Source organism: Terrapene carolina, unplaced genomic scaffold, assembly GCF_002925995.2.
Source record: "Terrapene carolina triunguis isolate 2854851 unplaced genomic scaffold, T_m_triunguis-2.0 Scaffold34029, whole genome shotgun sequence".
Lineage (NCBI taxonomy): Eukaryota > Metazoa > Chordata > Testudines > Emydidae > Terrapene > Terrapene triunguis.
In genome coordinates this window covers 1,608,221-1,622,211 of record NW_020698380.1, presented here as the reverse complement: position 1 = coordinate 1,622,211, position 13,991 = coordinate 1,608,221, and the positions used below count along the sequence as shown (strand labels likewise).

At 40.2% G+C, this 13,991-nt stretch overlaps 1 protein-coding gene across 1 annotated transcript in view; it reads left to right on the top strand.

Annotated features, from left to right (window-relative positions):
- Positions 1-1,320: 1,320 nt before the first annotated feature.
- The window catches only part of LOC112117865 (probable leucine--tRNA ligase, mitochondrial), a 118,349-nt gene continuing 105,678 nt past the window's right edge, over positions 1,321-13,991 (top strand). The window contains exons 1-3 of the mRNA XM_024215964.2: positions 1,321-1,405; positions 3,943-4,189; positions 6,449-6,577. Of these exons, the coding sequence (XP_024071732.2) occupies positions 3,965-4,189; positions 6,449-6,577 (354 nt within the window). The 5' untranslated portion in view covers positions 1,321-1,405; positions 3,943-3,964. The remainder of the gene's footprint in view (positions 1,406-3,942; positions 4,190-6,448; positions 6,578-13,991) is intronic.

Here is a 13,991-nt window from a genome sequence, read left to right as displayed (position 1 = left end):
ACAAGTTCATAACAGCTTTTGCTCAGAACAAGAAGTTATATGCGTATGTTAACCTTTCCATTATACAGCTAGGGTTTTTGATATCCAGAGACTGAATAGATAATCAGTCAGACAATGGTTCTCTCCTTCAGAAGGCTGGGTCTATTAGTGGAAATTTGCATTTACCTCACCCCAGCTATTTCATAGGAAACCCGCTTCATTGTCTCAAAAATTCCTTCTTGTCTGGCACATTGTTTAAAATAGTTTGATGCTCGTTTGATGCTCATAACACTTCCCAGGATTTAGTTTGGCCACATAGCTCCTTGAGAGAAGTTATGTACAATTCCACATTAATACACAAAATTTGCATTTATGAGACAATGGACTCCACAGTTATTCAAACTTCATTCAGTAAGAGCTCCCAAAGATAGGGCCATTTCCTGCAATCTCTCTCGCAACTAGATTTTGGATTCAAAACCTCTAGCCAACTTTGTGGGTAAAGTTTTGGGTGAAGGCTGAGGCTGGTTCTTACTTTATTTAAGCATTCTGCCCCTACCTGGGTAAGAGGCTGGGCACATGGCTTTTAAGTGCTGTGCTTGCTCCACGTTCCACCCGGGCACTATGAGGCCCCAGCATTTATTTTTAGAAAATAAATTCAAGTACAAAATAAGGATCGGGGTTTTTTTAGTAGTTGGGTTTGACCATTAAACACCAAACGCACTTGGCTGAGGGCCTGTCTTGTAAGATTTTTTTGCTCCAGTCCCACACCCCTCCCCAGTGATGCGCGACGAGGGGGATTTGCACTGGGGGTGAGAACAAACACCCCACGCTCCAGTCGCACGGATGCAAGCCTTGTTCTGCGAGGGCTCAGTGTCTCTAGACTTTACACCTCCGGAGCTACCTGCGGGCACTGAGCTTCCCGCCCAGGCAAGCCCGGAGCAGCCCGTGGGACGGTGCCGCGGCTTAGGCTGCAGGTTCATACTCGGCACTGGCTGGGGTGGGGCGCGGCGCGGCTGCCAGCGAGTGAGGCACCTGGGGCCCGGCAGCATCTCACTCCCCCGGGCACAGCCTGGGCAGGGCCCCGGCCGGCGCTCCAACGGAATCAGGGGATCCGGGCACGTGGGGAGGGAGGCGGCCGGCGCACAGCAGGGGGCTCCGAGTCCTGACTCCTGAGCGCCTTCCCCACGGCTTGGCGCGAGGCGGCGCCGGGCGGGGCCCTGCCGCAGGATGCTGTGGCTGGAGAGGCCACGTGGGAGCCCAACCACCCGCCCGTGCCCCATGGCCCCTCCCTTCGGCCCGCCTCCTCCCGGGGGGCGGGGCGAGCTGCGTTGGAGGCGCTAACGACATGGCGGCGCCCAGCGCGAAAGCGGAAGTCAGCCGGAGCGCGTGAGGGGGGTGGACGCTAGCAGCCGGGGCTCGCGCGCAGGTAACACGATCCTTCCCTCCTCCCTCTCGCCCCCGCGCACAGACGTGGCTCGCGACGACCCCCTCATTCGGCATAACGGCCCCGAGTCCATACCGCCCCCACGCGACCTTCCCTGTAACGGCTCCAACCGTCCCTGAGCACCCAGCTCCCCCCCATAATGGCTCCCTGCCCAAACCATCCCCCAGCCTGTAGCAACTCCCTATCCAGCACTGTGCAGCGAGTACCCCTCCCCCACCAAGCACCCTCTGCCCAAAGCACCCCCACCCATAACCCAGACCCCCGATAAGTACCCCTTCCCCAAAGCATCTAACCCCAGAACTGCCACTCTAACCTAGAACCCCCATAACTAGAACCCCCATAACTATTTCTCTATAAAGCATCTCCTAGCCTAGAACTCCCATAACTATCTTGCAGTGTCCTCCTCCCAGAACTCCTACCCCAACCTAGAATCCCCATAACTACTCCTCCACAAAGCATCCCCATTCTAGAACCTTCCACCTATAACCCCCAATCCTACCTTAGAACCCCCTTAACTACCACCAAAAGCATGCCCAAGCCCCTATCCTAACATAGAACCACCTATAACTACTTTCTCTCTAAAGCATCCCACATCCCCTTCCATCACCACACTGGTGTGTAGCTAACTCCTCTCTCCCAAGTTGCCCACTCAGTACAATGTGCTCTTCCACATCAGTGCACCACCTGAGAGTGGCTTCACAAGGTTTTATCCTTTTTTGTTCAGAATTGAATAAAGAGAAAATGACTGTTTCAATGATTTATTAATTGTTATTATTTGTATTACACTGCAATAAAGTTATTCAGTTGGGGGGAACTTCTGTTTTTAGCCCAATGAAAGATTTAGAGACCCCACTGTAAATTAAATCTTTTAGGGTCTTGATTCCATTCATTCCACACAAATGGTTTTGTCTCTTCTGAGGCCTGGTCTACACTAACCCCCCCACTTCGGACTAAGGTACGCAAATTCAGCTACGTTAATAACGTAGCTGAATTCAAAGTACCTTAGTCCGAACTTACCGCGGTCCAGACGCGGCAGGAAGGCTCCCCCGTCGATGCTGCGTACTCCGCTCGCCGAGCTGGAGTACCAGCGTCGACGGCGAGCACTTCCGGGATCGATCCGGGGCACTTCCGGGATCGATCCGGGATCGATTTATCGCGTCTTAACCAGACGCGATAAATCAAACTCAGAAAACCGATTGCTTACATCCGGACCCGGATGTAAGTGAAGACGTACCCAGAGTGAAGGATTCAACTGCAATAGGTTCAGTGGGAGGAAGAAACTTGTGAAGCAGTAATGCTGAAGAAGACCACTCTTTGGGATGAGAGGAGAAAATAGTTTGCAGTGCAACAGAGCAGCAAAAATGGCCAATGTAGTTTTGAGCTGCATAGAGAGAGACATCACATTGTGGAATGAGGTGGTGGTAATATACCACCTGGCTTTTATATAGTGCTTTACAAAAGAAGTCAGTATCATTATACCCATTTTATAGATGGGGAAATAGGCATAATAAGGTGAAATGATATGTCCAAAGTCATCCAGAAGGTCAGGAGAACCCAGATCTCTTGAGTCCAGTGCTCCCTAGCCATTTTCTATATACAAAAATTACACCTCTAACTGAAATGTTATACCACTACAACTTTCAAGGGCAGACTAGGCCTAAGGATGGAGAAGAATTAGCATGGTGCAAGGGATATCAGCAGGAGTAATGGGATGAGATTAAAAAGGGAAATTTAGGATGAATCTCAGGAAAATCTTCCTACCAGTGAGACAATAGTAACAATGCTATTGGGAACAATCCTACATTGTCAGAGAGATGGACTAATAGGTCTTTACCATCTCTGACTTATTTTTGTGATAACTGGATTGAGACCTGCAAAAGTGTGTGAAGAGAAGTTTCCATAATTTGCCCATTGTCTGAGAGGATTGGAGCTCATCATTATTATCTTTGTCTTGACTTGTTGAACCACATCTGAAACTGAAGAGTTTAGTAGTGAGTTTTCCATCTAATCCTATACAAGGGAGTAACCAGAGGCGATTGTCAATCTGAAATCTAGTAACCATAGTCCACCCCCCTGGCTTTTCAGCAGTTACAAACTAATTGACTATATTTGAGATTGTTTTGCAACTCCCACCTTTCCCTGTCCTCATCCCAAATAACTATTAAAAAATTTTAATAGCCTTTTCCAAATTCTGTTAGTTCAAATGTCTGTAATCTCAAGGGGGTTGATACTGACTTTTCTGGGAGATTGTAGAAAGATTTCATCCCTTTAGGAAATAGTCTAATACTGCCAAACTAGTTTCATGTTGGTGCCCCTCCCAGGGCCAGAGCCAGTTCTTTAAAATTGAGTGCTTTAACAACCCACACTAGAAATAGAATGCAAGTACAATCTGAAATAAACAAATATTGTTTAAACTGTGCTTAATGGATGTTTCATTACAACAGAATTGTCATACAGATTTCTACTGTAGTATTCATTGCTTGACCTTAGATTAAAAGTTATGTTTTTGTATTTTTCAGAACAGCCATTGTATCCTAAAACATGCAGTCTGCTTGGCAGAGATTTGGAGTTTGTTCCTCATGTCTGAAAAGGCAGCTAAATGACTTAATTAAATGGCAAAGGAGATTGATTCCAGGATGGATCAGATCTATTTACAGTGAGACGGGGAAGTGGGAAAGAGACTATGGATTGGAAACAAGAAAGAAAGTTGAGAAGTGGTGGCTTCCAAGAATGAAGGAACAGTTTTGCAAAACTTCAGAAACAGATGTAAGCGTTTTGAGAAACTTGAAAAATTCATATTTGATTTATTTTCTCAAGGTGAAATATTTTTGAAAGCATCAGTCTGGAGTACTTAACACTGTTTAAAACATCTATATTATCCCTTACTTAGCAAAAATATATCTTGTAATAGACTATTTGAAAAAGTTATAATAAGAAAAGTGAATAAGGACACAATATGGTTAACAGCAGACAAAAGAATTTATAAACGTATGGCTCCCATTTAATAGCTTTCTTCTAAATAAGATATTCACTGGCAGTGAAACCAAAAATATTTGTTTGGGTTTTTAAAAATATTTCTTTCATGCTAGTCGCAATAAAAACTTCCTGTGGTGCGGTGTAGTGGAAGCAATAGGATACCAACAGATAAATACAAATAAATCACTCTTGAAAGAAAGCTATCAGAAAGAAAAATGGATGTCTTAAAATGACCAGCAATTAGAAGGACATTGAGAACACAGCTTTCCTGGTTATGGACAAGAAAAAGCAATAAATGTGGTGATTCATACAACAAATCTCTTTCACGCTTATCTATGTTCAGTCACATACCTATAAACTCTCATTCTTCCTTCTCATTTGCTTCTCTTCTCCCCCTACCTGTCTTTCTTCAGGCAGAAAATAGAAGTCATTATATTGTCACAAAGATAGAGAGGTGACCTGACTTGCATGGAGAAGGAAAATAAGATGAGAATTGTGCGTGCGTGCCAGGGAAAGAATTGGTTTAAATACATGCCTTTTTATTATGAGACAACAATCTAGAAAGCATTCATAAATATGCAAAACTCATAGAATTATTTTTAATATTTTTGTTCCATTCCTGGTGTTAATGTGTCATTTAATAAAATCCACTGTTAAGGTGCTAGTTGTCTCTACTACCCCAGTAAACCATTTTGATTCTCTTTAGTTTTGCTGTTTGCTGAGGAAACAAAAAGGAAAATCTGTAGGGGAAAATATATTTGGAAGAGAGTGTTTGTTAAATAGGAATACAGAGTAATATTCATAGTTCAATAGATCCTCAGAGTTATGAACACCAGAGTTACAAACTGACCAGTCAACTACACACCTCATTTGGAACTGGAGGTATGGAATTAGACAGCAGCAGAGACCCAAAAAAAAAAAAAAAAAAAGAGAAAAAAAAAGTACAGAACTAAGTTAAACATAAACTACTAAAATAAAAAAAGGGAAAGCAACATTTTTCTTCTGCATAGTAAAGTTTCAAAGCTGTATTAAGTCACTATTTAGTTGTAAACTTTAGAAAGAACAACCATAACATTTTGTTCAGAGTTACGAATATTTCAGACTTATGAACAACTTCCATTCCTGAGGTGTTTGTAACTCCGAGGTTCTACTGTATTTTTTTAAAAGCGATCATAGTATTTTTGTAACACCAGCATGTAAAGAATAATAGACCAGCATGTAAATTGTTGAACAATGAATATAATCATCTATATAGTGACCAAAATTAGATTGTGAACAATTTATAGGGAAGATTAAAGTTGCAAATAAAAAAAATCATAATGTTACAAATATTACTTTATTTTAAAAAATTAGAATTTAAGTATTTTCACTTACTGTTCACTCTTTAGGCTGCCTTTTTGTATTTTTAGTTTTTGCAATAGGAATATAGTGATCAATTTCACTTTAGTTTGTAGTCAGTTTTTAGTCACCTTAACTTTTCACATTCTCATGCAGTAGCTCAGTGCTTTAGTAATTGGGTTTTAGACACTCTAGAGGGATGTTCATTTGCTTTTTAAAACCGTTTTTAAAAAAAATAATTAAAACACTTCTGTTACTCTGGGTTTGGATTTTTATGAAACTTAAAATCTGGAGCAATTCTGACCTCACTGTTTAAAAATATAGCACAAATTACAGTTTTAAATGAACAGTCATATCTTTTTTCCCCCCTCTTTTGTTATCTTGTAAAAGAATCTTTTGTAAAAACAGGTATATGCAAAAACCCCATGAATGTTTGCAGTTAACTTTTGAGATAAAACACTAGGTTCCAAATTCTCTGTTAATATAAATTGGTACAACCCAATTGAAGTTTGGAGCCCTGCCAGTTTATACTCCCAGCAAACTTAACTTGGATATTTTTGATTGAAACCCTATTTTTGCCGTGCTGTAACATGACTTTGTTTTGTTTAATAGGAGTTTTAGAGATTGTGTAGCCTATAGACTGCTTATTGATTTATTTTTTCAAAATTAAATGCTAACCTACTTGGGTTTAACTTTTTTTATTCTTCCTAGAAATCAAGACAAAAGTTTTATGTGCTTTCAATGTTCCCATACCCTTCTGGAAATCTGCACATGGGCCATGTTCGTGTCTATACCATCAGTGACACAATAGCACGGTTCCAGAAAATGAGAGGGATGCAGGTAAGGAAAGATTTGCAATACAGTAGAACCTCAGAGATACGAACAGCTTGGGAATGAAGGTTGTTCGTAACGCTGAACAAAACTTTATGGTTGTTCTTTCAAAAGTTTACAACTGAACATTGGCTTAATACAGCTTTGAAGCTTTACTATGCAGAAGAAAAATGCCGTTTTTTAACATCTTAATTTAAATGAAACCAGCACAGAAACAGTTTCCTTACCTTGTCAAACCTTTTTCTAAACTTTCCCTTTATTTTTTTAAGTCATTTATGTTTAACACAGTACTGTACTGTAATTGCTGGTTTTTTGTTGTCGGCTGCCTGATTGCGTGCTTCTGGTTCCAAATGAGGTGTATAGTTGACCGGTTGGTTCGTAACTCTGAGGTTCTACTGTAATTCATAGGCTCAGGAGCACACCCAGTCATATTTGTAAATGTATGGCAAGTGCTGTACAGTTCTTAGCAGCACCCAAAATTTCAGGCCCAGAGAACACACCAATAGAGAACACTACTGTTGCTGACTGTTAACGTGCTCTTTCAAAGCCTCTGTCAACTGCATAGCTCCACACTGGGCTCTAGTAATGGCCCTCATGTCTGGCTGTTCAAACTCAGCAGACAGCTTTCCACCTTCGCCCTTCATCCTTGTGGCAGCTTGTACTCCTTTGCCTCTCAGATATTGTGCAGGATGCAACAGGGAGCTATAACCATAACAATATTTTTCTCACTGAGATCCAGTCTAGTGAGTAAACACCACCACCATCTCTTCAATCTACCAAAAGCACATTCAACAGTCATTCTGCACTTGCTGAGCTTGTAGTTGAATTTCGGAGCTATCTAGTGGCTGGTGTATGGCTTCATCAGCTAGGGGAGCAAGGGGTAGGCTCGGTCACTATTGGTATTTCAGTATCACCAATGGTAATCCACCAGCTGGGAAAGAATGTCCCTGCTTGTAGCTCTCTGAACAGTCCTGAGTTCTTAAAAATGTGAGTGTTATGCATCTTCTCTGACCAGTCCACGTTGATAGCAGTGAAGTGTCCTCATTGATCCACCAGTGCTTGCATAACCATAGAAAAATAGCCTTTTTCTCTACTCTGTGTCAAGGTGGGCTGGCGTCAAAATAGGAATATGCATGCTGTTTAATGCCCCACAGCAGTTTGGGAACCCCATTGCTGCAAAACCATCCACTATGTCCTGCACATTGCCGAGAGTCACAGTCGTTTGTAGCAGGAAATGATTCAAGGCTCTACATACTTTCTTGACAACAGTCCCCACTGTAGATTTCCCACTGACCAGTAGCAGTCTGGAATTGCAAGTTTCCACAGTGTGATCACCAGTCTCTTCTCCACTGTCAATGCAACTCTCATTCTGGTGTCCTTGTGCTGGAGAGCTGGGGCAGGCTCATCACACAGATCCAGGAATGTGGCCTTTCGCATCTGAAAGTTCTGCAGCCACTGCTCATCATCCCAAACCTGCATTATGATGTGATCCTAGCAGTCAGTGCTCGTTTCTCAGGCCCAGAAGCAGTGTTCCATCACTTGCAGCTGCTCCATGAACATTACCAACAACTTTGAATTATTTTTTGTTATGTCCTTTAACAAACTGTCCTAGAAGAAACCATCAAGTCCCCCATTGTTGTGGTACTTCGGGTCTGCCAGTACAGAATAATCATATGTCCTATATGTGCACTGTTCATGAGAATAGTGCAGAGCTCTGCAGGCTCCATGTGTCTGTCAGAGATGGTGGACAGCAACAAGTGCCACACGAGTTTGTGGGATTTTTTTTAAAAGCATGAAAGTTATGGCATATAGATGGCGTTATGGGATGGAGAAAGTTGCGTGCTGCGCACTTGACCACCTAGGGTCTCAGAAATCCTGGATGAGTCATTTCTACTCCACAAGAGGTGAAAATTTCCCCAAAGGCATTGCACTGGACAGTGGCAGGTGGCACTTGGAATATTTACTTATGGTATACTGCACTTTGCATTGACACGAGCACTCCATGTGATTGTACACAGACTGATGCAAGCAGCCAAGTATGCATATGCCTGAGCAATATACAAACTTTGGTGGTAGAAGATGAAGTAACTTGCATCAACCAAAGTTTGTAGTGTAGACATGGCGTGAGGCTACCTCATTTGCATTACAAAAGTCGGTCTTTATTTCTGAGGTTGCCTCGCTTTCATTATCTGAGGAGGTCTGAAAGGCTTTCCTCCCAACCAGTTTTTATATGAGATAAAGTTTCAGATCTTTCATTTCAACTTCTTTTTACTTTTTATGTGAGAAAAGACTATGTGAAGTGTATTAGAAGCAGTGGTTGCAGAACACTCTGAATTTCCTATGGATCTATAAATAGGCATATCTTTTCCTTTCTGTTAATCTGCTTGAACATCTATTGATGACTAATGATGGGCAGCCAAAGAATTCAACCTTCACATACCGTAACAGACATAAAAGGTCTCTCAAATGATTTTCATTGTGTGTCAAACTCAGAGCTGTTGTGTCATGATGAACGTTTACATGAAAATAAAAGTTCTGAAGTCTTTTTGAAGTTACCAGCCTTGCTAATTCCTACGATGTAGGAATCAATGTCTTTACTCTTGAATTTCTCTTTCAGATTAATTTCTTGTCTGTTTTTTCAAGAGGCTGTCTCAGCTTCTAAACTTCTACAGATTTACTGTGTGTGATGATTACAACAGACAAGGGGTTGGAGGTTTTATTATATGTGGAATTTGAAAACCACAAGAAAAATAGCTTCATTTCCTTACCTGACTGGATTTTACTGAATATGCATTAAATGAATGACAATTTTTTAAAAATAACAAACCAAAATATATCTTTGAATGCATGAATTGGAAAGATTTTTTTGTAGTTTATACAGTGAAGAAGCAAGTTTGGGTTTTGCAGGGCTATACATTCTTAAATCTCTTATTTTCCAGATAGAAATATTTGATATTCAAAGCAAGTCTTATTTTGAAATGTTTTTCTTGGTGCAAATTTTAAAGTTAGAGAGCAATGCCATTTATACTTGGTTGCGTTCCTTAAGAAATGGTTACAGTGGAAAGGCGAATCTTTGAAACAATGTCACATTTAAGGACTATGCATAAAGATCATAGAATATCAGGGTTGGAAGGGACCTCAGGAGGTCACCTAGTCCAACCCCCTGCTCAAAGCAGGATCAGTCCCCAACTAAATCATCCCAGCCAGGGCTTTGTCAAGCCTGACATTAAAAACCTCTAAGGAAGGAGATTCCACCACCTCCCTAGGTAACCCATTCCAGTGCTTCACCACCCTCCTAGTATAAAAGTTTTTCCTAATATCCAACCTAAACCTCTCCCACTGCAACTTGAGACCATTACTCCTTGTTCTGTCATCTGCTACCACTGTGAACAGTCTAGATCCATCCTCTTTGGAACCCCCTTTCAGGTAGTTGAAAGCAGCTATCAAATCCCCCCTCATTCTTCTCTTCTGCAGACTAAATAATCCCAGTTCCCTTAGGCTCTCCTCATAAATCATGTGCTCCAGCCCCCTAATCATTTTTGTTGCCCTCTGCTGGACTCTTTCCAATTTTTTCACATCCTTGTAGTGTGGGGCCAAAAACTGGACACAGTACTCCAGATGAGGCCTCACCAATGCCGAATAGAGGGGAATGATCACGTCCCTCGATCTGCTGGCAGTGCTCCTACTTATACAGCCCAAAATGCTGTTAGCCTTCTTGGCAACAAGGGCACACTGTCGACTCATATCCAGCTTCTTGTCCACTGTAACCCCTAGGTCCTTTTCTGCAGAACTGCTGCCTAGCCACTCAGTCCCTAGTCTGTAGCAGTGCATGGGATTCTTCCGTCCTAAGTGCAGGACTCTGCACTTGTCCTTGTTGAACCTCATCAGATTTCTTTTGGCCCAATCCTCTAATTTGTCTAGGTCCCTCTGTATCCTATCCCTACCCTCCAGCGTATCTACCACTCCTCCCAGTTTAGTGTCATCTGCAAACTTGCTGAGGGTGCAATCCACGCCATCCTCCAGATCATTAATGAAGATATTGAACAAAACCGGCCCCAGGACCGACCCTTGAGGCACTCCGCTTGATACCAGCTGCCAACTAGACATGGAGCCATTGATCACTATCCATTGAGTCCGATGATCTAGCCAGCTTTCTATCCACCTTATAGTCCATTCATCCAGGCCATACTTCTTTAACTTGCTGGCAAGAATATTGTGGGAGACTGTATCAAAAGCTTTGCTAAAGTCAAGGAATAACACATCCACTGCTTTCCCCTCATCCACAGAGCCAGTTATCTCATCATCGAAGGCAATTAGTTTAGTCAGGCATGACTTGCCCTTGGTGAATCCATGCTGACTGTTCCTGATCACTTTCCTCTCCTCAAAGTGCTTAAAAATTGATTCCTTGAGGACCTGCTCCATGATTTTTTCAAGGACTGAGGTGAGGCTGACTGGTCTGTAGTTCCTCGGAACCTCCTTCTTCCCTTTTTTAAAGATGGGCACTACATTAGTCTTTTTCCAGTCATCCGGGACCTCCCCTGCTCGCCATGAGTTTTCAAAGATAATGGCCAATGATTCTGCAATCACACCCGCCAACTCTTTTAGCACCCTCAGATGCAGTGCATCTGGCCCCATGGACTTGTAGAACTATTCGTCTGTCTGATGCTGTCAGACAAGCCAGATAGGTCCCACTAGCTCTAACTCAGAATATAAACGAGATGAGTCTCTTTCTTAGATAAAAAGGGGACTTGGGGGAGTGCCAGTGTGGTTTACAGTGAGAAATCCTAGGCATGGCGATGCTTGGGGGAAGCTGAGGCTGATATTTATGTTGTTGTTTAACTTCTCAATAAAGGAAAACTCAAAAAATGACAGTTAGTTTGGACATTATATTGAGTTAGGAGCAGAGTGGGAATGCTGCTTGCTTATATAGGCTTTATCTATAGGAGAAAGTTTTACTAATTTAAATAAATTGGTCTTATATTGACTTAGCTTAAATTGGCGAGGAGTTGACTTAAGTTAGTTCAATATGATGCTTAAATAAGAATGAGTGTCTACACAAGGGAATTACACATATTTAACTAAATTAGTTTCTAAACCAATTTATGTAAATACATCTGTATAATTTGCTCAGTTAGGTGGTAGGCTGATAACTCTATGGGGACAGAGTTAAGCAGTTTGGGTACTATTTTGGATAAGTGCAACTTTAGTTTTTCATCTTTCCAGATTTCCAAAGTTTGATTTTTTTAATTTAAACACTAATGTAAACCAGTAATATTTGCCTGAAACCTTAATTTCATTTTAACAAAGGTGTTTTTTTGGTAGGGGAGGGGGAGGGGGGTATTGGGAGGGGAACGTGTATTTGCTGCTCTCTTTCTTTCTCTGTTGCTTTGGGATTTCACTTTATGATAGAGCACCAGGTGATGCAAATGCCATGTCGCACTTAATATGAACAAGCAGGCAGGAGGGCTTCACTAGCAAGAGCCTTTGTCTAATTGCAGTACAGTAACACTAGCAACTTTACTTCCATGTGTTTTTTCCAAGTGTAAGTGTAATGTCATATGAATATATAGTCACATTTGAACATATGGATGAATGATGTAATAACAAGGTTTCATTATATTACTTATCAAAAAGTATTTTTGTAATGTATGGGGAGTCATTTGTGAGACCTGCATAGACAAGTCCTCAACTTGTGTAAACTGGCATCGCCCTATTGATGTCCATTTTATGTCCCCTGAGCTTCTGACCCACGATCCTTGAGAATGGCTCCACTTATCCACAGTTCTCTCACTGAACTGTATGTAAACCTAAAGCCCTGTCATGCACCTGGAATAGGTTGTTGAATAAATGACTTCTGGTGTAACATATCTGTTTATAGGACAAGTTGTTTACTTTTTAATTATCGAAGACAAAATTTGAAGACAAAAGTCTTAGTACAAACTGTACTATTTCTAAAAATGTGTGCTCAAAGTAATAGGGTAATATTGCTGTTTCCCAGGTAGAAGTACAGTTAAAACAGATCTTCAGATATGTAGTGTTAATTACAAATCTTGTTACAAAACTTAATTTAAAAATATGCTATGGAAAATCAATTTGTAGCTTTAAACTTACAAGAAAAGCACTCCCTAAATAAACTAACTTCAAACCAAAATAAATGTTAAGTTACTGCTTTATCTTGTAAGTTCAAAGAGAAAAGCTTTGTAAGTTCAAAGAGAAAAGCTATGACATTTTCCTTTCTATATTTTTTAAAATATTATTTTCTTTATTTTGAGGGTGTTGTGTCCTTTACAAACCTTAGAAATACTCCTGACATTTTTTCAAAGTTATCCAACCTGCCTCCATTTGAGGAAAAAAATTCTATTGCACCATGCTATTGTTATCAAGGCAATTTAAATCATGATTTAATTCACCAAGTGAATAAATAATTGATTTTAATCCACTTTTCCATATGTACTACTTTTATTTTCTAAAGAAAGGTGCATTCTCATTGGTTGATATAGCCATTAAAACATGTTTATTTACAACTAAATAAAGTCTTTACACTGTCGTTTTTTTGCTACGTAGGGGGGTACACTGTAACTACATAGATTTATTTAAGCAATTATATATCTTAATATTTTCAGATTCTTATTTATTGTACAATTTTAGTATGTTAAAAGATGTGAATGATGTATTGCTTATTTACTAGATAATTAACTTTGTGTTCATAATTTGTCTCAAGCTATATTAGGATGATAACTGGACTTTAAATACACAAAACAGCATATAACATTTGTTTTTATTACTCAAAACAACCTTAAATGTTTTGGATACATAAACTTCTCGTATCAAAATATGTTTCACATTTGCAACCAAATGATTTATTAAACAGAGGGATTAACTGTAGTAAATGAATTAAATTGATTAATTCTGGTCAGTCTGGGAAAATTTTCAAATATGCCTAAGTGAAAGTGACTGGAGCTTAAGTTTTTACTTGTCTAAGTCTCTTGAAAATGTTTTATTCTCCTAACTTACATAGGCTGACCTATTGTGCCATGTTTTAAAGCCCTAGCTTGACCTCAAAAGTAATGTTTTTTTCCCTCTGATTCTCTCTTTATATAGAAAAGAGCCTTAACTCTAACTTTTTTTTTTTTTTTTTTTTTGAGAAAGGCTCATGGATTAAGCATATTTATTTTTATTGAAATGTTTTAAGAGTTTATAAAAAGTTATGGCTTTAACATATTTCGTATAAATTCAGATTTCATTTTCAACATGTTTATTTTTAAAAAGAAGAATTTATAAATTAAATAAATTAAAAATTCTGATTTAAATAAAAATGTTTTTTAATTTTTTCCCCAAGAAATCAATGATTTCTATCTACAGTGTTTCTAACAAATTCTTACACAGATTGATCATTTTTGTCCTTCCCGGGCCTGAGAATAAT